The sequence below is a fragment of the Heterodontus francisci genome, chromosome 1, assembly GCF_036365525.1.
Source record: "Heterodontus francisci isolate sHetFra1 chromosome 1, sHetFra1.hap1, whole genome shotgun sequence".
Taxonomy (NCBI): Eukaryota; Metazoa; Chordata; class Chondrichthyes; order Heterodontiformes; family Heterodontidae; genus Heterodontus; species Heterodontus francisci.
In genome coordinates this window covers 153,623,002-153,650,641 of record NC_090371.1, presented here as the reverse complement: position 1 = coordinate 153,650,641, position 27,640 = coordinate 153,623,002, and the positions used below count along the sequence as shown (strand labels likewise).

Here is a 27,640-nt window from a genome sequence, read left to right as displayed (position 1 = left end):
CATTAAATTACTGTTTGATTTTTATGGCATTCTAAGATCCTGCCTGCTAACATTTGTAAGTGCACTCACCAGGTGAGTCAAGTTTTGACACATGCCAAGCCTAGGTATAAGACAATTTTTGCCCAGGATGTAATGTTGCAGAAATTTCTAGCCACTCATGATTTTTTAATGCAAATGTAAGAATTTGATGGCATTGGCTGAACATACATTTATGAATAATTAAATCAAACTGCATGAAAACAATAGTGATTCAAAACCACGTTTATTTCAGATGTCTGTATTGTCTTTGAAAATACTAGAGATATTGTGTTGTAATGCAATCTCACCTAGATCTGCATAGTTAGACTTGTAGAACTGTCTACGGCCACCAAAGCACAATTCAAAAGTGGGCTCATTAGATCTTCGCAAAGTGTGTCCATTCTCAAGGGCAGCAAATGCATCACAGGTGTAACGATACGTGATGAAACCATAGTTGTCACTGGAAAGAATTGGAGGAAAAATAACGCATGCCACTCGTTGCAGCAAATCTCGCAAATTATACATTAGACAGAGAATATAATCTAGTGGGCTTCCATTTGTCAGACAATAAAGAAAGGAAGCTTTTCTACTATATTAAAACATCTTAAATTGCTTCACATACAATGAGTCACTTTGAAGTGCTTTGTCAAAGCAAACATGCAAATGACTTTTGAAACAGAAAGATCCCACAAACAGCAATGAAGTGAATAACCAGTTAATCTGTTTTTGGTTGAGTTGATTGAAGGAGGGGTTTTGCACAGGACGCTGGGAGAACGCCCTCTTTTTTGAATAGTGACATGGAATATGGGATAAACTGAATAACCAAGATTTTTTTTTTTAATCTGCATGCTCTGGGGTTGGTTTTAATTTGTTTTTTACTGGCATTAATGGGGCAGTAATGGCCTCCATATGGGGTCAGTAGCCTTATTAGCCCTGACAATGCGACTGCTGCCATTTTGAAAATAACCTACCACTGGATTCCCAAAACATCTGCCTATTCCAGGTGGTAGACCCACTTCCAAGGCGCAAGTTGAGGTCCTAGAACCCTAATTGTATTTTACATTGGAAATGGTTGAAATATGCACTATGCACACTCCAACCAATTCCACATGTGATGGAGGTGAAGAGGCCCAGTCAAGGTATGGTTGATATTATTTTGGTGTTGCCCAGAGCAGCAGGAGTGCTTTTCCAGGCTGCACAAAAATCATCTGGGCCGTAACCACCGGGGCCTCCCCATCCACAATTGTACCCCACGCACTTACCTTGATGGCGGTCGAGGTAGCTCAATATTGGTCAGCCTTAATCTGGCAAGCTGTACCAGAAGGCCCATTTGGTGCCCCATATCTCACCAGCTTGATGTAAATGAAGCCAATAGCACAGTATGACCAGAGAGCATGCTCTGCCAATTAGTCACTCGCAAGTCAATATCGGTCCCACTAACACTCTACAATTATGGACACCCTTCCAGTTCCATTCCGTTTAAACTATGTCTGAGATTCTACACTCAGTCTATTATCTACTATATAAAAGACAGATTTTGGATATTGAGGAGCACATTTACTATATGAAATGTAGCCATTTGTAACTTTACCCATCTTCACGCAAATGGACAGTGCATTCTTCGATTTCACCAAAAACTTCAAAGCGCCTCTTCAGTTCCGTACGGGCTATGTCACCCCTGACTTTTCCCACATAAATAACACGGCGTTCCTCCTGCAGAGATTTTAAAAATATCTTTGTAAGCCAAAAAGTCATGCTTCTTACATTTACAGCATTTCTAAATTACAAAAAAAAAACTACAGTGCTTACAATTGCCTTTTGTCTTTGTCGCTCCCTTTGCTTTGCTCTTTCAAATTCACGTTTCTCATAGTCTCTTCGATATTCCTCCCTCTTCAGCCTTTCATTTTCATATTCTTCATAACTGTCATATCTGAAGAAATTTAGTTTGTAACAAAAACATGAAAAATGTTCAGTAAAAATTTGCATGCAGTGTTTTGTATAGAAACAGGCCGCATTTGACATTAATGGTCTTTTCCCTTTCCAAAAACAGTTCTTACTGAATCTTAGATAACAAAGTATGTTTCAAAACTGGATTTAGATACTCAGTGGGAGTGAACTTCCTTGGGACTTCTTCTACTCAGCCAATATAACTTGGAATGGCAGCCTCGTTTACAAGCATAAACGTGGTTTCCACTAAAGGTATGGTAAAGTTATAGCTATGGAGCGGAAGACGCCTGAGGAAATTCCTGGGGATAAATCTTTAGTGTGGCCTTTAAAATATTTAGCAGCTTTTGCAATGTGGTTTTTTTCCTCGAAAGGCTGTAGCGAAAGTTTACAAGCTACAATCTTGGCAATTAGCTTGTGATAGTGACCAGCACTGACCCTGCCAGAATTTGTGGCAACAGTGGGAAGGGATTTCATTTGCACAGAAGTGGTGGGCATCCATACAATTAGAGGAGCATCCTTGGTGCCTGCTTATCCTATGCTGCCTGAAACTCTGGTGCCCACCAGCTAGTAAGAGGAGGTGCCAAGCTCACCCTTTTACATGCCCCATTTACAGCTCCCTTCAGCCCCTTGTATAAGGGGGGCAATGCGAAAACTTCCTGTTAAAAAAAAAATGACCAGGTTTGGAAGTCCAGCCTGCTTGCTTGGTCTGGTGAATCTCTCTCCCACCACCAATCCTCCAAGTGGGTTCTACTTACACTCATCTGTATGGCTCAGAGATTAAAGCTCCAAAATGATTGGGTCTTGGAACATGACACACGTGGCTTAGCACAATTTTACCCTGGTGAAAATGGAATCCATGCTGTCCATTTTCAGACTGCTGTCAGTAAACTAAGTTTTCTCTTCAGCATTCCTGCAATCTTCAGCCCGAATTACCTGCCTCCTCTCCAGCAAAATGACGAAGTGCCACACAGATTCCTGTCTCTCTCCCCCAGGTCATTAATGCCACAAGTGCCTACCCACTTTAAGCAAATGACCCCATCCCTGGAATTTGCAATGGGACCAGAATTGGTCCAAACTAGGGGCTGGAGCTTCTTGTTGGTATTGGAGTGGGACTTTAGGAATTTCAGTTCCTAAGACCTGGTCCTGGACCTTTGGGATTCGCTTTTCTCAGACCTAAGAACGTAAGAATATAGCAAATAGGAGCGGGCATAGGCCCCTTGAGTTTGCTTAACCATTCAATAAGATCATGGCTGATCTTCTACCTCAACTAAACTTTCCCGCCCTATCCAAATATCCCTTGATACTGTTACAACCAGGTGAGAAAGGTGCCTAGGAGTCCCTTTTAGTCTTCACCTGGTCTTATTGTAACAGGGTTTAATTTTAAACCCTGTGTTTTGAGCTCCTACTTGGTGAATCCTTGTTCACCACTTACCAATTATAAGGCAAAGAAATGAGCACAATCAGGTTTTCTCAGGCTTAAAGAAGAAAAGTGAAATTTATTAAAACTTAAACTCTAATAAGGTTAACACCTACGGATATACGATGCACCCACGCTGGCATGCACACGCGATACACACATGCAAACAGGGACAGAAAAGAGAAGAAAAATAAAGTAGAGGGGTTTGAGGCAATATCAGAAGAGTTTCTTGTTTACTGTGCTTCAAGCTCACTGTAGTCCTTTTATAAATAGTCTAGCTTTGCGTTAGGGCCCAGTATTCTTCTTAAACCTTGTTCACTGTAGGAGACTTTTCTCTCTTCAGGTTCATGTGTCTTCAATGGGTCTTCAGTTCCATGATAAAGAGATGGGAGCAGACAGGAAAGAGGTCTTTTCAGTCCAGGAGCAAAGAGCTTTCTGAGTTTTAAAACTCTGTGCCAAGTTCAAATTCAAAAAAACTCCAACAGTTAGTCATGTGTCTAAACTGGTCTGACCATTGTGTATTTGGCCATCTTAGCAGTTAACCTGGAATGCTAGCCTCTCCACCTTCAACGTCTGGTAATCAAAAGTCCATGGTGGATTAAATTGGAGCAGGGAGTGGCCCATTTGTCCGTTCCAAGTACTGTCTGTTACTATGCAAAAAAGGTCTTTCTGGCGAGGTGCCTGGCAATTCCTTGTGATAGGCCCTCTTTTCTTCCCAGCAGCAATTTTAAGTTTTAATGTTCATGTGACGAAATAATGTGTGCCTCATTCTTGGCAGGTGGAGGGCCTGCATGACATTATCCTTAATGTCCAAAAATCTATCAATCTCAGTTTTAAATATATTTAATGATTGAGCGTCACCGCCCTCTGGATGCGGAAAATTCCCTATTATCCAGTAGAAAGAGTAACAGACAATTGGCCTCTGCTGCTTTGTCGCTAGCCACAAAGGATTGCATATGGGAGTACAGGTTAACAAATACTTTCAGTTTTCCCTTTGTAATTTTACAAATTGTACGGTTTTATTTACTAATACTAGTTAAGTTTAGTAGATTGGGAAACAGTGAGAAAGTTAATTAAGAAAGTAATTAAGAAAGTAATTAAAGTAAGTTAACTTCTTTTGGGCCTCCTTATCTCGAGAGACAATGGATACGCGCCTGGAGGTGGTCAGTGGTTTGTGAAGCAGCACCTGGAGTGGCTATAAAGGCCAATTCTGGAGTGACAGGCTCTTCCACAGGTGCTGCAGAGAAATTTGTTTGTTGGGGCTGTTGCACAGTTGGCTCTCCCCTTGCGCCTCTGTCTTTTTTCCTGCCAACTACTAAGTCTCTTCGACTCGCCACAATTTAGCCCTGTCTTTATGGCTGCCCGCCAGCTCTGGCGAATGCTGGCAACTGACTCCCACGACTTGTGATCAATGTCACACGATTTCATGTCGCGTTTGCAGACGTCTTTATAACGGAGACATGGACGGCCGGTGGGTCTGATACCAGTGGCGAGCTCGCTGTACAATGTGTCTTTGGGGATCCTGCCATCTTCCATGCGGCTCACATGGCCAAGCCATCTCAAGCGCCGCTGACTCAGTAGTGTGTATAAGCTGGGGGTGTTGGCCGCTTCAAGGACTTCTGTGTTGGAGATATAGTCCTGCCACCTGATGCCAAGTATTCTCCGAAGGCAGCGAAGATGGAATGAATTGAGACGTCGCTCTTGGCTGGCATACGTTGTCCAGGCCTCGCTGCCGTAGAGCAAGGTACTGAGGACACAGGCCTGATACACTCGGACTTTTGTGTTCCGTGTCAGTGCGCCATTTTCCCACACTCTCTTGGCCAGTCTGGACATAGCAGTGGAAGCCTTACCCATGCGCTTGTTGATTTCTGCATCTAGAGACAGGTTACTGGTGATAGTTGAGCCTAGGTAGGTGAACTCTTGAACCACTTCCAGAGCGTGGTCGCCAATATTGATGGATGGAGCATTTCTGACATCCTGCCCCATGATGTTCGTTTTCTCGAGGCTGATGGTTAGGCCAAATTCATTGCAGGCAGACGCAAACCTGTCGATGAGACTCTGCAGGCATTCTTCAGTGTGAGATGTTAAAGCAGCATCGTCAGCAAAGAGGAGTTCTCTGATGAGGACTTTCCGTACTTTGGACTTCGCTCTTAGACGGGCAAGGTTGAACAACCTGCCCCCTGATCTTGTGTGGAGGAAAATTCCTTCTTCAGAGGATTTGAACGCATGTGAAAGCAGCAGGGAGAAGAAAATCCCAAAAAGTGTGGGTGCGAGAACACAGCCCTGTTTCACACCACTCAGGATAGGAAAGGGCTCTGATGAGGAGCCACCATGTTGAATTGTGCCTTTCATATTGTCATGGAATGAGGTGATGATACTTAGTAGCTTTGGTGGACATCCGATCTTTTCTAGTAGTCTGAAGAGACCACGTCTGCTGACGAGGTCAAAGGCTTTGGTGAGATCAATGAAAGCAATGTAGAGGGGCATCTGTTGTTCACGGCATTTCTCCTGTATCTGACGAAGGGAGAACAGCATGTCAATAGTCGATCTCTCTGCACGAAAGCCACACTGTGCCTCAGGGTAGACGCGCTCGGCCAGCTTCTGGAGCCTGTTCAGAGCGACTCGAGCAAAGACTTTCCCCACTATGCTGAGCAGGGAGATTCCACGGTAGTTGTTGCAGTCACCGCGGTCACCTTTGTTTTTATAGAGGGTGATGATGTTGGCATCGCGCATGTCCTGGGGTACTGCTCCCTCGTCCCAGCACAGGCATAGCAGTTCATGTAGTGCTGAGAGTATAGCAGGCTTGGCACTCTTGATTATTTCAGGGGTAATGCTGTCCTTCCCAGGGGCTTTTCCGCTGGCTAGGGAATCAATGGCATCACTGAGTTCCGATTTGGTTGGCTGTATGTCCAGCTCATCCATGACTGGTAGAGGCTGGGCTGCATTGAGGGCAGTCTCAGTGACAGCATTCTCCCTGGAGTACAGTTCTAGGTAGTGCTCAACCCAGCGGTCCATCTGTTTGCGTTGGTCAGTGATTATGTCCCCCGATTTAGATTTGAGCGGGGTGATCTTCTTGATGGTTGGCCCAAGAGCTCTCTTCATGCCATCATACATTCCTCTGATGTTTCCGGTGTCTGAGGCCAGCTGAATATGGCTGCATAGGTGTTGCCAGTAGTCGTTTGCGCAACGCCTAGCTGTTCTTTGTGCAGTACTTCTGGCTGCTTTAAGTGCTGCGGATGTTAAATCGCTGGGGGCTTTCTTGTAGTTCAAAAGTGCAATGCGCTTAGCGGCTATGACAGGTTCCAGCTCTTCATTATGAGATTGAAACCAGTCTGCATTTCTCTTCGCACTTTTGCCGTAGGTGGTCAAAGCTGACTCATAGATGGCGTCTCTGATGTGGGCCCACTTGGTCTCAGCATCCCCTGTGGGAGTGTTTTGAAGGGCTGTTACAAGTGAATTTAGAAATTTTTGTAACAGCTGTGGGTGAGAAATTCTGCTCGTGTTGATGCGCGGGTGGCCCTTCTGCTTGGAATGATGCAACTTCTTTGGTCTGAGTCTAACCTTGCTGCACACCAGGGAGTGGTCGGTGTCGCAGTCCGCACTGTGGAAGCTGCGTGTGATTTGAACACTGTTTAAGGCGGCTCGCCTTGTGACAATGAGGTCTAGCTGGTGCCAACGACGTGATCTTGGGTGCCTCCATGAAACCTGGTGACAGGGTTTAGTGTGAAAGAACGAGTTGGTGATGCAGAGGTTATGATAGGTACACAACTCAAGCAGTCTCTGCCCGTTCTCATTCATCCTTCCAACGCCATAGCGCCCAAGGCAGGAGGGCCATGAGTCATGGTCGGCCCCAACCCTGGCATTAAAGTCCCCCAGCAGGAATAGGTGTTCGGTGTTGGGGATGCTGCTAATGATGTTATGGAGTTGTTCATAGAACTGGTCTTTAGCTTCAGGTGCGGAACAGAGTGTTGGAGCATAGATGCTGAGTAGGTGTACTGGACCAGAGGTGGTGAGCAGTCGGATGGACAGTATGCGTTCCGAGCCATTTGAGGGAGGCTCTATCATGCTGAGCAAGGAGTTTCTGATGGCGAAGCCCACTCCATGCTGTCTTGGTTCTTCAGGATCCCTGCCCTGCCAGAAGAAGGTGTAGTCTTGCTCTGCTAGAGAGCCACTCGCGGGGAGGCGAGTCTCCTGAAGTGCTGCAATGTCCACATTGAGTCTACTGAGCTCGTTGTTAATGATGGCGGTCTTCCGAGAATCGTTGATTTGTGTAAGGTCTTCCGACAGGCCAGGACACATAGTTCTGACGTTCCAGCTTGCAAAGCGAAGGGCTGGTACCTTCTTTCCTTTTTTCATGTTGTTTGGTGCGGTGTATCAGTCCACCTTTCGGGCAATGACCCTGAGCTCCAAGCACCCATTGAAGCAGGCAGACTGTGGCGGGACAGAACCTTATTGACCGGGGGCTGCCCGGTTTGAGGCGGGCGGTAGCTGTCCAGTGAGGTGCAATGACCTCTCCCACCGACAAAGGCAACCCGTGGCGCCCAGTTTCTACGCCAATTTATCTGGACTTATAACCCGTAACTGCTGCCTTCCGTGTTGTTTCAGTCGCTGTGAGGCAACTATGGAGTGACCTCTCCATGGCGCATGCCTGGGCAAATTTATGGAGGTTGAGAGTTGCCCAGTCGTCAAAACCCCCCTCTCGGCCTTTCTGGTGGGGTCCAAAGGAGTGCAGGACACGACGTTTGGCACCAGTATGGCTGCAGGAACTGCCGGAAACATGCCAAAGGTGGCACATGACCGCCTACGGGGTTCCGCTCTGGATTTTCTGTTAGGGTTTACTCCCTTAGCCTTGGTCTCTCCCGAGACGCCCACAAGGCAGTGGGGTTGTTGGGGCCCCTACACAGGTGTAGGATGGTGCCGGTGGGAGGAGGGGATGCAAGGGGGAGGGGTGGAGGGAGGGGGTGGGGGGGGGGTGCAGGGGAAGGGGGTGCGGGGTGAAGATGGTGCGAGGGGGGGGCGGGCTGGGACGGGGTTGTGAGGGGGTGAGCTGAGAGGGTGGAGCAGGGAAGGGGACGGGGGTGGGGGGGGTGGAAGGGGGGTAAAGGGGGGGGGAGGGGGGGTGGAATCTGGTGCAGGTAATAAGCCATTTCCTCAGTGCCCACCATCGACGTCCGGAAAGCTCATCCACGTCCTTCGGGAGGTGAAGCATCATTTGGCAGACTTAGAGGTGATTACATTTGCTAAGGGTTTTTTTTTGCAGTGGTTTAAATAAAGGCATGCAGCATTGCCGACAGTGCGCTGCAGATGCTCTCCGAGCCATCTCCCACGGGCGCTTTGAAGTTGCGGCCGGGGGGGCCGTTCGTGGATGTTTTGGGTGTTCGGGGCACCTTTTCACAGGACTTCTCTCGGGTCCCGCAGCTCCTTCTTCACCTCAATGGACTTACCGCATGCCGTGGCTGCAGACACTCTGGACTGTGAAGACAGCAGGATCGGAGATTGAAGTATCGGCAGCTGTGCTCGTCAGTTTCATCCGGATCAATTTCATTGAGAAAACAAAGAGCAGGTGTGGCTGGGGGAGGGCAGTGGGCCCAGGTAACATACACTAAACTAACTGTTAACTTTTAGATAGGGCTAAAATGAACTGATTTAAAGAGCCAGGGGAATTTAAACAGTTTAAGAGGGCAGATTGGGGGAGAAAACGTTAGGGATGGGAGCAGATGGCCATGGATAGAGTTGAACAGCAAGGGAGCTTCCTAGGGAGCTTCCAGCCCAGGAGCCATCTTGAAAGAAAGTAAGTTAACTAATAGCATAAATAACAATGGCAGGAGAGGTGTCATGTTGCAACTGTGGTAAGTGGGAGCTTTTGAATGCCAAGGCTTTCCAGGACAAACAAGTCTGCAGAAAGTGTAAGCAGCAGAGAAATTCCGGATCAGGATTATTGATCTGGAAGCTGAACTGCAAACGCTGCGCAACATAAGGGACGGGGAGAAATACCTGGTCACTTGTTCCAGAAGGCAGTCACACCTCTTAGAACAGGGTCATCTATTTTGATCAGCAGTGAGGGACAGGAAGATGTGACCATGACTGAGGCAGGTAAAGGGACCAAGCAGACAGTAGTGGAGGCGCCTCAGACTTTGCAATTGTCAAACACGTGGGTGAGCAGACTGGCCATGGCGCTGTGGTACAGGAAGCCATTCAAGTGGAGGGATCACAAAGGAATGGAGTGGTAGTAGGGGATAGTATAGTGAGGGGGATTGATACTGTTCTGTGCAGCTAAGAGCGTGAGTCCAGAACGCTGTGTTGCCTACCTAGTGCCAGGGTTCAGAACATCTGCTCAGGGCTGGACAGGAGCTTGGAGTGGAAGGGGAAGGATCCAGTTGTCATGGTCCATGTAGGTACCAGTGACATAGGTAGGACTAGGAAAAAGGTTCTGCTTGGACAGTATGAGGAGCTAGGCACCAAATTGAAAAGCAGAACCTCAAGGGTAATAATCTCTGGATTATTACCTGAGCCGCGTGCGAATTGGCAGAGGGCACATAAGATTAGTGAAATGAATACGTGGCTCAAGACTGGTGTGGGAGAAGTGGGTTTTGGTTCATGGGGCACTGGCACCAGTACTGGGGAAAGCGAGGGCTGTTCCTTTGGCACAGTCTGCACCTGAACCGTGCTGGGACCAGTGTTCTACCAAACCATATAACTAGGGAAGCAGAGAGGGCTTTAAACTAAACAAGGAGGTGGGTGGTTGTTGGTCGGCACAGACACGCTGGGCCGAAGGGCCTGTTTCAGTGTTGTATCTCTCTATGACTCTAAGGGGGGGGGGGGTGGTGGCGGTGAGGGATCAAACCTGAGTATGTAACTAACCAAGGGGTAGAGTCGTCAGGAGAGCAGAATAGTAATATCGGAAATTTTGGACAGAGAATGGCAGGAAGGGACAGAGAGAAAAAGCCGAAGACCACACCATTATTCAAGATTAGATGCTACAAAGATAACAAAAAGACAAAACTAAAGGCTCTGTATCTGAATGCACATAGCACATAGACGAACTGATAGCGCACACTGAAGTAGATAAATATGATCTGATTACCATGATGGAGACGTGGCTGCAGGATGACAAGGATTGGGTCCTGACTATTGAGGGGTATATGACATTCAAGAAGAATAGGAAGCTAGGCAAAGGTGGAGGGGTAGCACTGTTAATCAAGGATGGCAATGGTGCAATAGTTAGAGATGACCTTGGTTCAGGAGATCAGGATGTAAAATCAGTTTGGGTGGAGATGTGGAAAACAAGGGGAAAGAAGTCACTAGTGGAAGTGGTCTACAGGCCCCCTAACAGTAACCACAATGTAGGACGAAGTATACAAGAAGGAATATTGGGTGCTTGTGATGAAGGGACGGCAATAATCATGGGTGATTTTCATCTACTTATAAACTGGAAAAATCAGATTGGCAACAGTAGCCTGGATGAGGAGTTCATTGAATGCTTTCGAGATAGTTTCTTAGAGCAGCACGTTCTGGAACCAACCAGAGAGCAGGTTATATTAGACTTTGTAATGTGACAGGATTAATTAATAACCTCAGAGTAAAGACACCTCTATGTAGCAGTGACCACAATATGATTGAATTTTACATCCAGTTTGAAAGAGAGAAGTGTGGGTCTGAGACTAGTATTTTAAACTTAAATAAGGGCAACTATGTGGGTATGAAAGCTGAGCTCGCTGAAGTGAACTGGGTTACTAGGCTAGGAGATAGATCAATAGAGAAGCAGTGGCAGACATTCAAGGGGATATTTCAGAATACTCAGGGTAAGTATATTCCCTATAAAGAAAATTTCTAAGGGGAGGACCCACCATCTGTGGTTAACTAAAGAAGTTAAGGAAAGCATCAAACTTAAGGAAAAAGCATATAATTGCGCAAAGATGAGTGGAAGGTCAGATGATTGGTCAGAATATAAAGAACGCCAGAGAATGACTAAAAGATTAATAAGGAGAAAGAAATTAGAGTATGAGAGGAAGCTAGATAGAAATGTAAAAATGGATAGCAAGAGTTTCTACAGGTATTTAAAAAGGAAAAGAGTAAGTAGAGTGAGTGTTGGTTCTCTAGAGACTGAGAATGGGGAGTTAATAGTAGATAAGGAAATGGCAGATGAAGTGAACAAATATTTTGGTTCTGTCTTCACTATAGAGGATACAAAAAACATTCCAGTAATAGCTGTAAATCAGGAGGTGGAAGGAAGAGAGGAACTTGGTGAAATTACAATCACCAGGGAAGCGGTACTGAGCAAACCGATGGAGCTGCAGGCTGACAAGTCCCCGGGTCCTGATGGGCTTCATCCTAGGTCTTAAAAGAGGTGGCTAATGGGGTAGTAGATGCGTTGGTGTTAATTTTTCAAAATTTGCTAGATTCTGGAAAGGTTCCATCAGACTGAAAAGTAGCAAATATAACCCTTATGTTCAAGAAGTGGGTGGAGGCAGAACAGGTAACTATATGCCAGTTAGCTTGACATCTGTCATGGGGAAGGTGTTAGAATCGATCATTAAGGAGGCTGTAGCTGGGCACTTAGAAAAACTCAAGGTAACCAGGAATAGTCTGCATGGTTTTGTGAAAGGGAAATCATGTTTAACCAATTTATTGGAGTTTTTTGAAGGAGTAAGATGCACTGTGGTTAAAGAGGAGCCTGTTGATGTACTGTACTTGGATTTCCAGAAGGCATTGGACAAGGTTCCACATAAAAGGTTATTGCTCAAAGTAGGAGCTCATGGTGTAGGGGATAACATATTAGCATGGATAGAAGATTGGCTGGCTGGCAGAAAACAGAGAGTATGCATAAATGGGTCCTTTTTTGATCAGCAAGATGTGACAAGTGGGGTCCTGCAGGGGTCTGTGCTGAGTCCTCAACTTTTTGCAATTTATATCAATGACTTAGATGAGGGGAGCAATGGCATGGTAGCTAAATTTGCAGATGACACAAAAATAGGTAGGAAGATATGTTGTCAAGAGGACAAAGGAGGTTGCAGAGCGTCATAGATAGGTTGAATGAATGGGCAAAGATCTGGCACATGGAGTATAATGTGGGAAAACGTGAAGTTGTTCACTTTGGCAGGAAGAATAAAAAAGAGTATACTTAAACGGAGAACGACTGCAGAATTCCGAGGTGCAGAGGGATCTAAGTGTTCTAGCGCATGAGTCACAAAAAGTTAGTATGCAGGTACAGCAAGTCATAAAGAAGGCTAATGGAATGCTAACCTTTATTACGAGAGGAATTGAAAATAAAAGTAAGGATGTTATGCTTCAGTTATACAGGGCATTGGTGAAATCACATCTCAAAAGACTGTGTGCAGTTTTGGTCTCCTTATTTAAGGCAGGATGTAAATGTGTTGGAGGCGGTTCAGAGGAGGTTTACGAGATTGATACCTGGAATGAGCAGGTTGTCTTGTGAGTAAAGGTTGGACAGACTGGGTTTGTTTTCACTGGAGTTTAGAAGAGTGAGGGGAGACTTGATTGACGTTTATAAAATCCTGAACGGTCTTGACAAGGTGGATGTGGAAAGGATGTTTCCTCTTGTGAGTGAGTCCAGAACTAGGGGACACTGTTTTAAAATTAGGGGTCGCCCTTTTAGGACAGCAATGACGAGAAATTTTTCTCTGGGGGTTGTGCGACTTTGGAACTCCCTGCCTCAGAAAATGTTGGAGACAGGGTCATTGAATATTTTTAAGGCAGAGGTAGAAAGATTCTTGTTAGGCAAGGGAATCAAAGGTTATCAGGGGTAGATGGGAGTGTGGAATTCGAGGCACAAACAGATCAGCCATGATCTTATTGAATGGCGGAGCAGGCTAGAGGGGCCAAATGGCCGACTTCTGCTCCTAATTTGTACGGTTGTATTTCCCGCTATCCCCATTTAAAATGCCTAGCTTCTAACTGGCTGCCTCCAGCTGACCATCCAGCTGTTAGTCATTTACTGAGCATGAAACCACAGGTTTGAAGCTTCATTCTACCTTCCACTGGCCCATGTGTTGGAATACTAACAAGCAGTATTACTGCACTCGTCAGGTACTCGCTATTGTAAATCAAATACTAGGAGTTGTTTTAGCACCTTCTATCTAGGGTCTACATGTAATGCATTAAAACTGTAATTTTCCCATCACAGCAAAGCACATTTAATCATATTGTCACTGTGAAATATACAGTATTGATCAAACACTACACAAGTAGGTCAGTTACACAGGACAGAAAATAACCTGTGAAAAAAACTTCAATTAATCTTCACAGCACTTTCTCATAATTTAAGTTAAGGTGCTGAACCAGCAGAAACCCATCACCAACTTACAAAGCAGCAGTTTCACTGGTGTCCTGAAGTAACACAGCAACTTTGCTCCCTGACATCAACATTTGAACCAATCCTTTAATATTTTATGTTTTGATGAGTTTGTGTGTTCAACATGAGGGATATCAGTGCTGAGGAATTCATCATTTTTCACGTTTGGGACCCAGTATCAGCATTGTGTATGTGATAGGTTGAATGCCTAGCAAAGTTCCCTTTACGAAAAGCATAATACTGGAAGACTGAAATAAAAACAGAAATAGGTGCAGTAAGGTGCAGAAAACACTGGAAATACTCAGCAAGTAATGCAGCATCTATCGAGAAAGGAAGGTAGGGGTTCTGACAAAGGACGGGCAAGACCCGAAACATTAATCCGATCTTTCTCTTTCCACAGATGCTGGGTGACCTGCTGAGTGTTTCCAACATTTTCTGTTTTTATTTCAAAGTTCCCTTTACTTTGTGTCAACAATGCACTGAAATTTCAAACTTTAGAAACACATCATTTATTGCACCTTTTTCCTGAAGCATTAATACCCCATAGTTTCTCCTAACAAGATTAATAACATAATGCCAATTAGGAAATACTATGGACTGTTTTCTATACTGGATGTATATTTACTGGGACCTGGGTTCAAACTGTTCAGATGTCTTTCACATCAGATGTTTGCACCCACTAGAGAGACCAAATTTTTACCAGAACTGAACACAAACAGCTACCTGCATACATGAAGCATCTAGCTGCTGCCTGCTGGCATGAGGAGTACTTGAAACACTTTCTCAATAGAGTAGCTCTTTTGTTTTTCCCTCCTGCCTGTTCTATGTATTCCAAAATTTGTCCTCCTGTTTACTCTATTGCCTCCTTCTGCTCCCACAGTGAGCTAGATATCAAGGCTACCCTGATTTCCCTAAAGCTCTGAGGCAGTGAGAACAGACTGCTTTCACACCACGAAAGTGGCTGTTATAGACATGCCTACTAATAGATTGACAAATCTCTTTCTTGCTCGAGATCACTATTTTGTAAAGTGAAGTAGGAGGTGGGAGCCTTGAGGCACACCTAATAGTGTAAAACAGGACAGCCAGGTGCACACATGTAGGGACTATGAAGTGAGAGAACTCAGAGGCACATATGGTAGCAGAGGCATCTTGGCATCAAGGAATTGAGAAGGTATCAGAAGTATGGTTGATGAATCAGGATCAAAGGTAAGTGGGAAAATCAGCAGCAGTACATTGGGTGGGTAAGGAAGATATATCATGGTCCACTGTTCTTCTCAATCAATTAAGTACCAAGGACTTCCTGTAACTTTGTAACTTGGTACGACGCTTACACTGTGCCCTGGATACAGCTGATAACAATAGGCTGTGTGTGAACATGGATAATGGAATCTACTTTTAATAATTTCAGACAAATAAGTTAGACATTCAGGCAACTATGGATCACCTGATTAACTCTGATATTAATAAGGAAACCAACTTTTTAAAAAACATTTAACAGGGTAAGTACCTACCTGAAAATCTCAGTGAAATATTAATGTATCTTATTGCTTTGACATCAGGAGGGAAGTGTATTTGATAAAGTTTGGTTTAATAGAATGCATTAAAAGATCCTACACTATTATATTCCCTCACCTGGGTCTACTATAACGGCTGTAAGGTGACCTGGAGCGTGACCTTGAACATGAGCAAGAGCTTCCACGAGATCTGTGTTGTACCCTACTGCACCCTGAATCATAGTAGTGATGTGATCTATAAAGCAAGATAAATAATATATGATCACTGAAAATAATACTGATAAAAAAATTATACTAAGGTATGAAAATTGACATCTCTTCAGCATTTACTAACCCATTGGAAAGCAGGGCATGGGTTTAATGCTTCACATGCACAGCCAAACCATCAAGGGAGATACTGAGCAGAGTCTCAGTACTTTCACATCAGAAGGCTGAGAAATGTTGGTACATCTTTTAGCTAACTTGTTACTCAGCAGAACTGACAAAGGCATACAGCAAAGATTGCCTCTAGTCTAGGGGACATCATGACATGATGGGAGGAGCATCGAACAGAGTGGGGGGAAATAACAAAACAAATTTGTAACAAGATTGCATATAAATTATATTCTAGTTCTCCCAATGGTCCATAGGTAGATGTGCAATACACACCAGGAGAAGTAAATTCAATCCTTTGTCTGTGTTGAGTTAGTTTATATCAGCTATAAGATAAGGGTCCCCTGGTTTAACAAAGAGAAAAATGACCAGGATTCCCCTTTTTGGTGATTTCTGTGATTCCTGGTGAATTATGCTGGTGATGTATGCAAAGGATTGGCTCAAACTGCAATGCCATTCATGGCAGAATAGCCTGCTGCCATTCACTGGCCAGGCTCAAATACAGAGAATGCTGACTGGGCATGATATTAGAGGGCAATCAGTACCTTATCCCAGCAAGGAACTGAAATCTTTGGGAGAGTAAGGGAGAAAACTAGGGGGAAAAAATAAAGATTATATTCTGAAATCTCCATATATTGCTTGTGGCTCTTATTCACTGCTAACCAAGGACAAGAACAGCAAGTAGCCATAAAAATCAATAAGAAAAATATCTAATTTAAATGGAACAGAAGAAAAGGCAATTCACATCCTGTCTCAGACTCAAACACTCTAAATATAACAGTAAGGTTTGTGCATAAATGAATTAAATTATTTTTTTCAGCAAAGGTCATTAATTTAACTGTAGTATGTGCAGGCTCATCATAAAATCTTGCGGGGCTAAATGACATGCACTCAATGCCCTTTCCTCCTTGTCTCTCTCCCTCTCTCTCGTCATCTCTACTACTGCTTGAGCACAACTCTTGTTAATATATGGGGTTAAACTTAACCACCTACATCATTCTCAGAGTACGAATGGCACAGTGTTTTAGCAACCAACTCTGACGGTGCTAAATACGCATTGCAGCAGTGAACACAAATTTCTTACATTTCTATTGGGTCTTCAGGCGTAACAGACAGGATTTATTAATCTCAAATTTAAATAGCTAGAGTACAGCAATACAATTAATATTTACATGTTTTAATCATTACATTTTAAATAATTATCAATCTACATCAGGAAATAATGTGCAGTTTATTTTTGACAGTGACATATCATTACTACAAATAATTGAGCCAAATATAGTGTCTTACCCCTTCAATTATCCTTAAATATGGTGCAAACTATCCTAAGTGCCTACTTGTGTTATATTTATGCTATTTATATAATGTTGACGTTTCAAGTTAATTTTATCAGTACAAATTCTTTTGGGTTATGCCATAGCTACACAACATGTCACTTGTATAGTGAACTCTCCTAGATGTAACAGTTAAGGCTATGCTGTGCTGATAAATGGCTCTGCTTTAATGACATACATTGTTACAAAATATCATATCGCTTCAGAATACAAAAATTACACTATCCGGCTTAGCGATCATGTGCCTTCCCAGCAAAAGAAAGTGACCTCTCTGACGGCATAAGTGAAACCAATTCTTAACAATACCTGAGTTCCCAGAACAGGTCTTGAGGTCAGATGAATAATTCATGACAATGTAAATAATGTTTTAATAACATTGATCTTAAATGAAAACAGATGTTTATTTCCCCAAGAAAGATGGCAGTAGATTTACTGGTCGCTGTTAATACTATCACCAACTAAAATTAATATTTTCTGTTTTTCTGTCCAGCAAACTAACATTACAATATGTGGTGGTTAGTGCTGCATATAATCTTCTTTCTTTCCCAAACCTAAAGGGAAGATTTCCCCTGAGTGCTTTATGCAATGAGATCAAAGGGATTTCCAATTTGGCGACATTCAATGCACGAAGGAAATCAGCTTCCCGCCACTTGCTGGGTGTGGAATGTTGCAAATTGATTTCTGGTGCATAGTTAGATTCCTGTTCCTTCAAGAATAAGGTTATAAGCTGTAATCATTACTCCTGATATCCAATCAATCGATGATCACAGTGTGGATAGGACTAGATTTTACTGGCTATATCTCTACGACTAATAACAGCAAGCTGAGATGGCGACAATGAGTTTGTCCAAGTTCCAACAGAAACTCTTCAGCCAGTCATTGGAAACAGGAAAATAGACCAACTGCACAGTGGCGCAGTGGTTAGCACCGCAGCCTCACAGCTCCAGCGACCCGGGTTCAATTCTGGGTACTGCCTGTGTGGAGTTTGCAAGTCCTCCCAGTGTCTGCGTGGGTTTTCTCCGGGTGCTCCGGTTTCCTCCCACAAGCCAAAAGACTTGCAGGTCGGTAGGTAAATTGGCCATTATAAATTGTCCCTAGTATAGGTAGGTGGTAGGGAAATATAGAAACAGGTGGGGATGTGGTAGCAATATGGGATTAGTGTAGGATTAGTATAAATGGGTGGTTGATGGTCGGCACAGACTCGGTGGGCCGAAGGGCATGTTTCAGTGCTGTATCTCTAAACTAAACTAAAACTATAGGTATTGCATCTTTACCATACAAAAGAGTAATGTTACATTACTAACGTCTGAACATTATCACAGGAAGAAAAATTAAATTGTTCAATTTTAATAATTCAACTGTAAAAATAGAATTAAAATGGTGATGGTAAAATATGAGAACAAAATGTTTTCATACAGGTTTTGGTGTGATTCATCTAAAATACTTCTATAAATACAATACATTCCAGGAACCCAAATTAGCTGAAGGATTTGTTTACTTACCTAGAAGAGGATCTACAGTATGGAGATCTTGATCTGGAATGAGAATATGGGGAGCGAGAATAAGCTCTACGTCTGGGGTAAGAACTAGATCTAGACCTTGCCCTGACTGTTCTTTGAGAAGGTGCATAAGTCTTTGGTGAGTAGACAGAATCGCTGCATGGGGAACTGGACAGAGAACGAGAACATGGTCTTTCTAACAATAACCCATCAGGTGTTCCATCCCATGGATACAGAAGTTTTTCAGTTTCATCATCACTATCAAACACGCCATCCAGAGACATCCCTGCTTTGAGATAAGTAGGCAGCTTTGAATAATATTCATGACAAAAGTCTTTTTCTCTTTGATGACTTGCCTTATCTTCTACTTCATCAAAAAAGGCTTGACTTGGATGTCCAAAGTGCTTGTTTAGTTCCGCCCGGATCTCTTGGTCTTTCAGTTGTATCCTGATATTAGAGTAGTTGAAAGGATGTATATCCAACTGCTGACTTTCCTTCTTATATCCTTGATCTTCATTAGCAGAAAGAAAGTTTAGTTTGTGCTCCCCAGACAAGGGTTCTCTGCAATGGTGATCTTGGAGTTTAATGTCTTTAGGTTCTCGTTCCTTGCAGAACACCCTGGTATTTAATGATTCTGCCTTTGCATTTATGAACTGACAGTAGTCATGGTCACCAAAGAGCCTTGTGCTTGTCCGTTTCACCTTCCTCTCTTCACTTTGGGTAATGCTAAGTGCACTGGATAAAGCTGAAGTCTTACTGAGCTGGGCATATAGTTCAGTTTGTTCAGGACCCTTCTTTATAAGACTACTCAGTTGAGTGTTAGAGACAGAATCACTTAAGCGTGATTTCTTTGTTGGTGGACTACGCACTGAGGAATTGCAAGATGACCTGTGTTTGACCGCAGTCTTAAATGGATTATCTTGATTAGTTTTATGTGGAGGAGTGGTTGGTGGTGTTAGACCTGAAATAAAAATGACAACATATATTTTGTCACCAATGATAGAAGGCAAACAGTTAGAATTAAGAGCATTTTGAAACACTGTACATTCTCAAATAACCAGGTGTCGAAAGCTAAATCACATTGTGATATATTCAGTACAACATTGCTGTATGCAGTTGACGGCACAATTTGCATTTAATGCAGTGTGCAACAGATTCTAAATGACTTGATTACAATGTTCCTGGCTCATTGCCGCTCATTATTTAAATGAAGTGCTACTCATGCAGTCTGAGTTTTATAAATCATACAGTCTTTCCTTCAGATTTGCAATATATACACATTCATATAAAACAAATAAATTCTCAGCTATAATATGGTTTATAAGCAAAATTGCTTGACATATTCAAATATGGTTTGGCATGGTTCACTTAGAATACTTATAAAAATTGTTCTATATCTGCCAAAATGACTATTGCTAATACAATAATTTCTTGTCAATTTATTCAAACATTTCTTGTGATTGCCTATACTTTGTTGTGCTAATCACTGTGACATGGGCGGCACAGTGGCGCAGTGGTTAGCACTGCAGCCTCACAGCTCCAGTGACCCGGGTTCAATTCTGGGTACTGCCTGTGTCTGCGTGGGTTTCCTCCGGGTGCTCCGGTTTCCTCTCACATGCCAAAGACTTGTAGGTTGATAGGTAAATTGGCCATTAATAATTGCCCCTAGTATAGGTACGTGGTAGGGAAATATAGGGACAGGTGGGGATGTGGTAGGAATATGGAATTAGTGTAGCATTAGTATAAATGGGTGGTTGATGGTCGGCACAGACTCGGTAGGCCGAATGGCCTGTTTCAGTGCTGTATCTCTAAACTAAACTAAACAGATGTATGTAAAGACAGATGGCTATCAATGCTGAAGGCCAGCAAGTAGCAGTTTATAGCACTGTCATTATATATGCACAAAAACTCTACACTGCAACACTATACTAGAATGTAATTTGGGCTATGTTCCTCTGTCACCTCTTTGCCACTTATGTGCATGCTGCATATATACTCAGTAGCAAACAGCTAATATATATCACAAAAAATAAGTGTGTTGGCAAATCATTTCAGATAAACAATGTCAGTGATGCTTAACATTTTCTAAAGTAATGCTTTTTTAAAAAAATGTGCTTCTATTGCAAACAAGTTACATGTGTATTTTCACATTTGTATTTATATTTTCAACAGTTTATACATGTCTGAGAATAACCCCTACTGAATGCTAAGTGAAGTCTTTCTCATTATTCTGTCTTTCCTCAGATCGATTTAGTAGACTACTTGTCAAATGTCACATGGAACCCTCTTGGCTATAATTCCTGAACACTGAGCAGCCAAATTCTCAAATAGGACTGTTTTTCATACTATAGTGATTTTGTCATTCGAAGTACTTGCCACAGGTTAGAATATTAGGAAAGCTTTTATTGTATGACTTTGCATAAATGCATATAAATTTTAGGAAGTACAATGTACAATAAACTATAATTTTCCAAGCTACTGACTGAAATCTGGTCAATGATTACAAGGTATCTAACAAATCTTGCTTCTGCTCAAATTCATTGGTGTGAATTGTTAATCGCATTTTTGTTCATTAGCTTTAAAGCAAAGTGAGCAACTCCAAACACTGGAAAATGTTGTTAACTATTAAATCTCAGATTTGGTTTGCTTGACTAGTTGTGGCTGTTCAATATGATTTACATTACATTTTAGTTAAAAATTTCTGTGGAATCATCCATCCAAATCCATTTGCTTTTACAATAATTCATATACAGTATGATCTCCCAGATGAGCACTGCAGGGCAACAGCCTGAAAGATGCTCAAACCAGTTCCTGTCAGCTCCTAAAGCAAGTTCATCAGTACTGCCTCATTGGTAGGACAGTGTCAGACACTCAGTCGAAGCACTGAACAATTTCTTGGAACACACCCCTTAAATTATGCAATGACAAACTTTCAGAATCATATCTGGCCACACCATAACCAAAACACGGTTTGATGCTACATGCAGATGTCACTGCTTACGATTAGCAGAAATAAAAAAGGTGATTGAAAAGTTAGTAAAACATAAATAAAGAAGCATGCACCATTTACTCACTGTAATACTATGAATTACAAAACTGTACTGAGCCATCGAATAGGAAAGTCAAATGGTTACATAATCAACAAATGATGAGTCACTAAGTCAGAGATTCTAGGGCAGATTTTCCACCTTCCCACTGTACCAGCACTGGATAGAAAAGTCAAGATTCCTGGTCTATTAACATGGCATGGGGGCACCCTTATTGCATTGCCAGGCCCTAGCATTAGCAACAGAGGCAGGAATTTTAAATGCAGCTGCAGGCCTCTGAGTCCTGTTGTAAGCATGTCAAGCTTCTGAGATTGGGGCCTGCAAGATTAACTATAGAAGATCAGCAACTAAAAGTTCCTGATTATCTCAACACTGGGGGTGATTGCTACCACCTTGCCTTCCTGTCTTTGGCCTTGCACCTGGAAACCCATGGACCCTCCAGTTGGTGAAGATCTGGATGCCACTGTGCTGGGGTCATCCAGCCAGTGATACTCAAGGGAAATGAGGGAAGAGTCTGGAATGTACCCTTCCACCTCACTTACATTGATACAATGAGCCTGGATTCACCACGGGCCCAGGCCATACTATGTTCCCACTGCTTCCTCACAACCCCTCTTTCTCCCTTCACGTGACCCCAAGGTATTTTGGATGTCCTGGACTATGTAAAAAGAGTGGCAACCCAACAAAACAGATGCCCGGCCCTAGAGCATTTCCAAGGAGCAAGGGTCAGGAAAATTTACCATGTTATCGTTTTGCATTATATCTTAGCTTGGTTCACTAGTAGCACTTTTAAAAACATAAGATCATGAGAAATAGGAACAGGGGTCCCTCGCGCCTGCTCTGCCATTCAATAAGATCATGGCTGAACTTCTATTCCAACTCCACTTTCCTGCCCTATCTCTATATCCCTTGATTCCCTTAGTGCACCAAAATTTATTGATCTCAGTCTTGAGTATACTCATTGACTGAGCATTCACAACCTTCTGAGGTAGAGAATTCCAATGATTCACAATCCTCTGAGTGAAGAAAGCTATTGATTTTGGCTTTTATTTCTGAGCATGAAAGGTTCACTCGAAGACGTGAGCACATAATCTAGACTGATATTCATAGCAGTACTGAAGGAGTAGTGCATTGCAGACCAGGAAATGACCATCTCCACCAAAAGAAAATCTAACCCATCTCCCCTTGACATTTTAATAGCATTACCATCGCTGAATCCCCCATCAACAACATCCTGGGGGTTACCATTGACCAGAAACTGAACTGGACCAGCCATATAAATACTGTGGCTATAACAGCAGGTCAGAGGCTAGGAATTCTGCAGCGAGTAACTCATATCCTGACTCCCCAAAGCCTGTGCAACATCTTTAAAGCAGAAGTCAGGACTGTGATGAAACACTCTCCAGTTGCCTGGATGAGTGCAGTTCTAACACTCAAGAAGTTCGACACCATCCAGGACAAAGCAGCCCACTTGATCGGCACCCCATTGACCACTTTAAACATCCACTCCCTCCACCACCAGCGCACAGTGGCAGCAGTGTGTACCATATATAAGAAGCAACTCACCAAGCCTCCTTCGATATCACCTTCTAAACCTGCAACCTCCATCACCTAGAAAGACAAGGGCAGCAGAAGCATGGGAACACCAACACCTGCAAGTTCCCCTCCAAGTCACTCATCATCCTGACTTGGATCTGTATCGCCGTTCCTTCACTGTTGCTGGATCAAAAACCTGGAACTTCCTTCATAACAGCATTGTGGGTGTTCCTACACCAGATGGACTGCAGCAGTTCAAGGCGGCAGCTCACCACCACCTTCTCAAGGGCAATTGGGGATGGGCAACAAATGCTGGCCTTGCCAGCGATGCTCACATCCCATGATAGAAAAAAAATTGCAGAAAGCATCATCTTTTGGATGACAGATTAAACCATGGTGTGACACTCACACAAGGAGAAACTAAGAACTATATCATGAACTTATGATACAAATCCAAAAAGACACTTGTCCTACAAAACAAAATGGAGTCGTGGGTCCTGTACTGCTAATGGACATGGAAACTGCAATAACTCAGCCAATCTTCATGTCTGGACAAGCCTTAGAGCAGGCGTTAAAATGTAAATGACCCGTTCTGTGTTAATGGCTACTTCTCTCCAATGAATTGGGTTAACATTGCAGACTTGGTGACTCCAAATTCAAACTCCGTCTACATTTCAGGTGCATGTAAAGATACCACGGTGCATTTTTGAAGAAAGGCAGGGCCATTCTTCCAGTGATTGAGCAACATTCATTCCTTAACCAACACCAAATAGATTCATTTCACGCTTTTTGTTGTGCACAAATTAGTTGCTGCCTTTGGCTACAGAAAACAACAGTGATGATACTTCAAAAAGTAACTCATTGGCTGTGAAGTGTATAGGCACATCTTAAGGGTGTGACAGGAACCTTTGTTACAAGGAAGATGATGATGATGATCAGGGAGAACAATGCAGGGAAGCTTGGATGATCAAAGGCAGCATCTGGCACCCACCCACAGACACCCATGCCGCATGTCTGCAGACACAGATGATCTTTTTTAAACTCTCAATTTACCAATGCTTCAAAAGGCTGAGCTTCACTCAAGCGTCAGTTTTTTGCCCTGGACCTGGAGCCTACTTGTTTCAGTAACTCCAAAAGACACATAACTTCCATGCCACATGATTCTTTCAGAAAGCAGCGAGACACATTTGCAATATCAGCTAATCAGCTGGAGACTACTGCATCGAGTGATTTACTGATATCTCATTTGTGTGAGAAGCAAAGTTCATCTCACTTCCCATAGGCTTTGCACATCAACATGAAAGGTCCTACTTTTATCAGAATGGCTGGATTTCCCAAATGTCATTAATTATGGTCTATGTCACCAGACGTATCTCTTGGGAAAGGACAATCAAATCTGTCAACAGGATCGGGTATCATTCTTTCAAGTGAATATATATTCTCAAGAAAATCTTGTATTTACATAGCACCTTTCACAACCTCAGGATATCCGAAAGGGTCTTACAGCCAATGAGGTACTTATGAAGTATAGTCACTGTTGTAATTACATAGGGGGCAATTTGCTCACAGCAAGGTGATAATGACCAGATCATCTATTTTCTTAGAGATGTTGGTTGAGAGATAAATTTTGGCCAGGACATAGAAATAGTGCCATGGAATCTTTTACATCCACTTAAGAGGGCAGACAAGGCTTCAGTTTAATGTCTCATCTGAAAGATAGCACAACTGGCATTGTAGATCTCCCTCAGTACTGCACTGAGTGTCAGTCTAGATTATATGCTCAAATGTCAGGAGTGTGACTTGAATCCACAACTTTCTGGCTCAGACACAACAGCACTACCATTGAGCCATAGCTAACACTTGTGAGATGAAATCTAGAGAGATGCCATGATTCTTTGATCTTAAGACAGTCCACAATTCTAACACAAGTCAAAGGCAAATAATTAAATGGATGCTTGATGACGAATATTCTCTGCAGCTGTGACTAATGGCATCCGTTTGGAATCTGAGGCACTCAAAACAACGAGCCGAATGATGTAACCAGGCTTGCTGAGAAGACTGGAGAGATTCTGAAGGCATGCTCAATTGCCTGGATAGATCTCAAAATGCTCTAGTATAGTGGTCATTGTGGTCTACTGCATGCTGCACAATTTCGTCATCCACAAAGGACTACTAATTAATGGTTAAATAAGCAAGCAGGGTCAGCAAACCACCAAGTCTTTGAGGCAGAGGACAGAAAGCGAGAATCTTTACCAGTTGCTAAGATGCAAGGAAAACACATAAGGATCGCCCTCAACTAAACTGTGCCCCTTTTTCCCCTTTGGCAACCATATCGCCTCATTCACAGGCTCACATGGAGCCTTCATCCATCAGGATAATTGTGAAAACCTTTCGATACTTTTTCTCCTAGGCATTTAACCATCTTTATGCTACAAATTAATCAAAACATCTGTCTTCTGCTGCATTTCTTGACCTCATCACCTCATCTGGATACAACAAAGACCAAAATCAAGCCAACCAAATGTTACAACACAGGAGGCCATTACGCCATGTCAACATTCTAAAAGCTTTATTCATTAGTCCCTCCCCTTTCCCCATTCTGTTTTGCACTTCTCTTTTTCAAATATTTATGCACGTCTATTTAAAAGTTATTCTAGATGTTGCTTCCACAACTGTTTTTGGTAAGACATTCCAAGTACTAACAAGCGTCTGCATAAATTTCTCCAAACATCTCCTTTCATTCTTTTAGTGATAGTCTTAAATTTATGACCCCTGATTTCCTAATCCAACAACCTATGAAAACAGCTTTTCCCCTATTTATCTTACCAAAACTTCTCATAATTTTGATCACTTTTATCAGATTCATTTAATTTTCTCTGTTCTGGCAAATACAGCCCCAGTTTCTCTGTCTCTCCTCATAAGTCTTTCCTCCTTGGCATCATCATTACAGGTCTGTTCTGTCGCCTCTCCACTGTGGGTAGTCAGCAGTTTCGTGGAAACAGGGTCAATGGAGTTGGAGGTTGGTCTCATGGACAAGTTGAATTCAGAGAGGGCATGAGAAGAGATGGGAGAGAAACTAGAGAAAGACCTGAGTTTAGGGTTAAGACGGGGGGGTGAGGGGGTTGCCTGAGAGTAAGTCTGGCTTATTGGGCTCGGGGATGAGAGGGAAGAGGCATGGGAGGCTGAATGGTGGTCTCATTCTCAGTGGCAAAGAAGTCCATAAGTTGCTCATACTTGTTTGAAGAGAAGGTGGAGGAAGCAGGGGAGAGGGCTTTAAGACAGTTTGTAGTGAAGAAAAGCTGGGGGCTATCTTTGTATTCCAGGATGATGCTTGAATAGTGAGCAGTTTTGGCACAGGAGAACAGGACCCAATAATGCTTTATATGACCCAGCCACATCTGGCGATGAGTGGCTTAACAGTTGGCTGCAATAAATATTAAAGTTCATGTCCCTTGGACTTAAGGGGGCAGAGATGAGGATAATATCAGGGGGGACTGATTAGAACAAGAAAAAGTAGTGATATTAATGGGACAAGAGCATCCAAGGTGGAGATGAGGTTATGATTGACCAGATAGGTAGCTGCAGAAATAAGATGTCTTCACTAACTTCCTCCTTCAGCCTCTGCACCGAGCAACCTTTCATCCTTGGTGATTTCAATCTTCATCTCAACTCATAATGCCCTCTCTCTTCTGTGTTTAAACAGCATTATCAAATTGTTCTCCTACTTTTAGACATTTGTGCATCTGAAAATTTAAGTTTCTCTGCTTTTCTACTCCTCTTAAGGTTTTGCTATTTAGTATATATGTCCTCTCATTCTTCTTTCAAAAAGTACCACCTCACAATTCTCTACGTTAAATTTCATACATTTGTTTAATCTACTAACCTACTTTCTCCTGAAATTTCTTAGTTTTCTTCACAATTAAGCATACTCTCAATTTTAGTCTTGCCTACAAATTTTGCTATTGTGCTTCATACTCAAGTCAGTATATATACACACACTCATATAGAATATATATTTAAGAAGAGGATTGATCCTAATACTGGACCCTGGACACACCATTGGTTACATTCCTCCAATCAAAAAAGGGTTGTGCTCTGAGCCTCTGCTTTCTTCAACGTTTTAGGATACTTGTCAGTATTGTCTTTTCCACAATGAATTCCACCAAACTTTTCTGACTACTCCTTTATCTAATGACCCAACTCTTCCTTTGTACCATTTATTCTCATTCTCTGAAAATTGAGATAAAGTATTCTTTCAGAATCTTTGCCACTCTTTCATCTTCTGTAATAATTTTTCCTTTTTTGTTTCTATTTGGCCTCACCATTTCTTCAACTAATACTTTATATTTTGAGTATTGCTGAAAATAGACATGTTGTTGAAGCTTTTCGTCTTGCACTCATCAGGACAATCCGCAAGAATACTAACGTAAGGGAAAACAACCACCTTATACAGCATGAGAAGAGAGTGCTGATTGTTTGGCAAGTGAACTGTGAATAGTAGAGGCATTGCCATGGAGAATGTACCAGTTTACAGTGACTGACAGTTAACTGCCAAGCTTTGTTTGAAATTTAACGAGGCAGCTTGACTCTGATTAGTCAAACATCGCCCTGAGGAATGAACCAGCAAATGGCTGTCACTTATTT

At 42.8% G+C, this 27,640-nt stretch overlaps 1 protein-coding gene across 7 annotated transcripts in view; it reads right to left on the bottom strand.

Annotated features, from left to right (window-relative positions):
* ppargc1a (peroxisome proliferator-activated receptor gamma, coactivator 1 alpha) overlaps positions 1–27,640 on the bottom strand; it is a 725,688-nt gene that overhangs the window by 34,962 nt on the left and 663,086 nt on the right. For 6 of the 7 annotated variants that reach the window (XM_068037464.1, XM_068037512.1, XM_068037492.1 and 3 more), the window contains 5 exons: positions 18,417–19,374; positions 15,327–15,443; positions 1,828–1,948; positions 1,610–1,731; positions 327–478 (listed from right to left, as the gene is read on the bottom strand). In XM_068037464.1, the coding sequence (XP_067893565.1) occupies positions 327–478; positions 1,610–1,731; positions 1,828–1,948; positions 15,327–15,443; positions 18,417–19,374 (1,470 nt within the window). The remainder of the gene's footprint in view (positions 1–326; positions 479–1,609; positions 1,732–1,827; positions 1,949–15,326; positions 15,444–18,416; positions 19,375–27,640) is intronic. The other variant, XM_068037503.1, reaches the window with a different exon arrangement.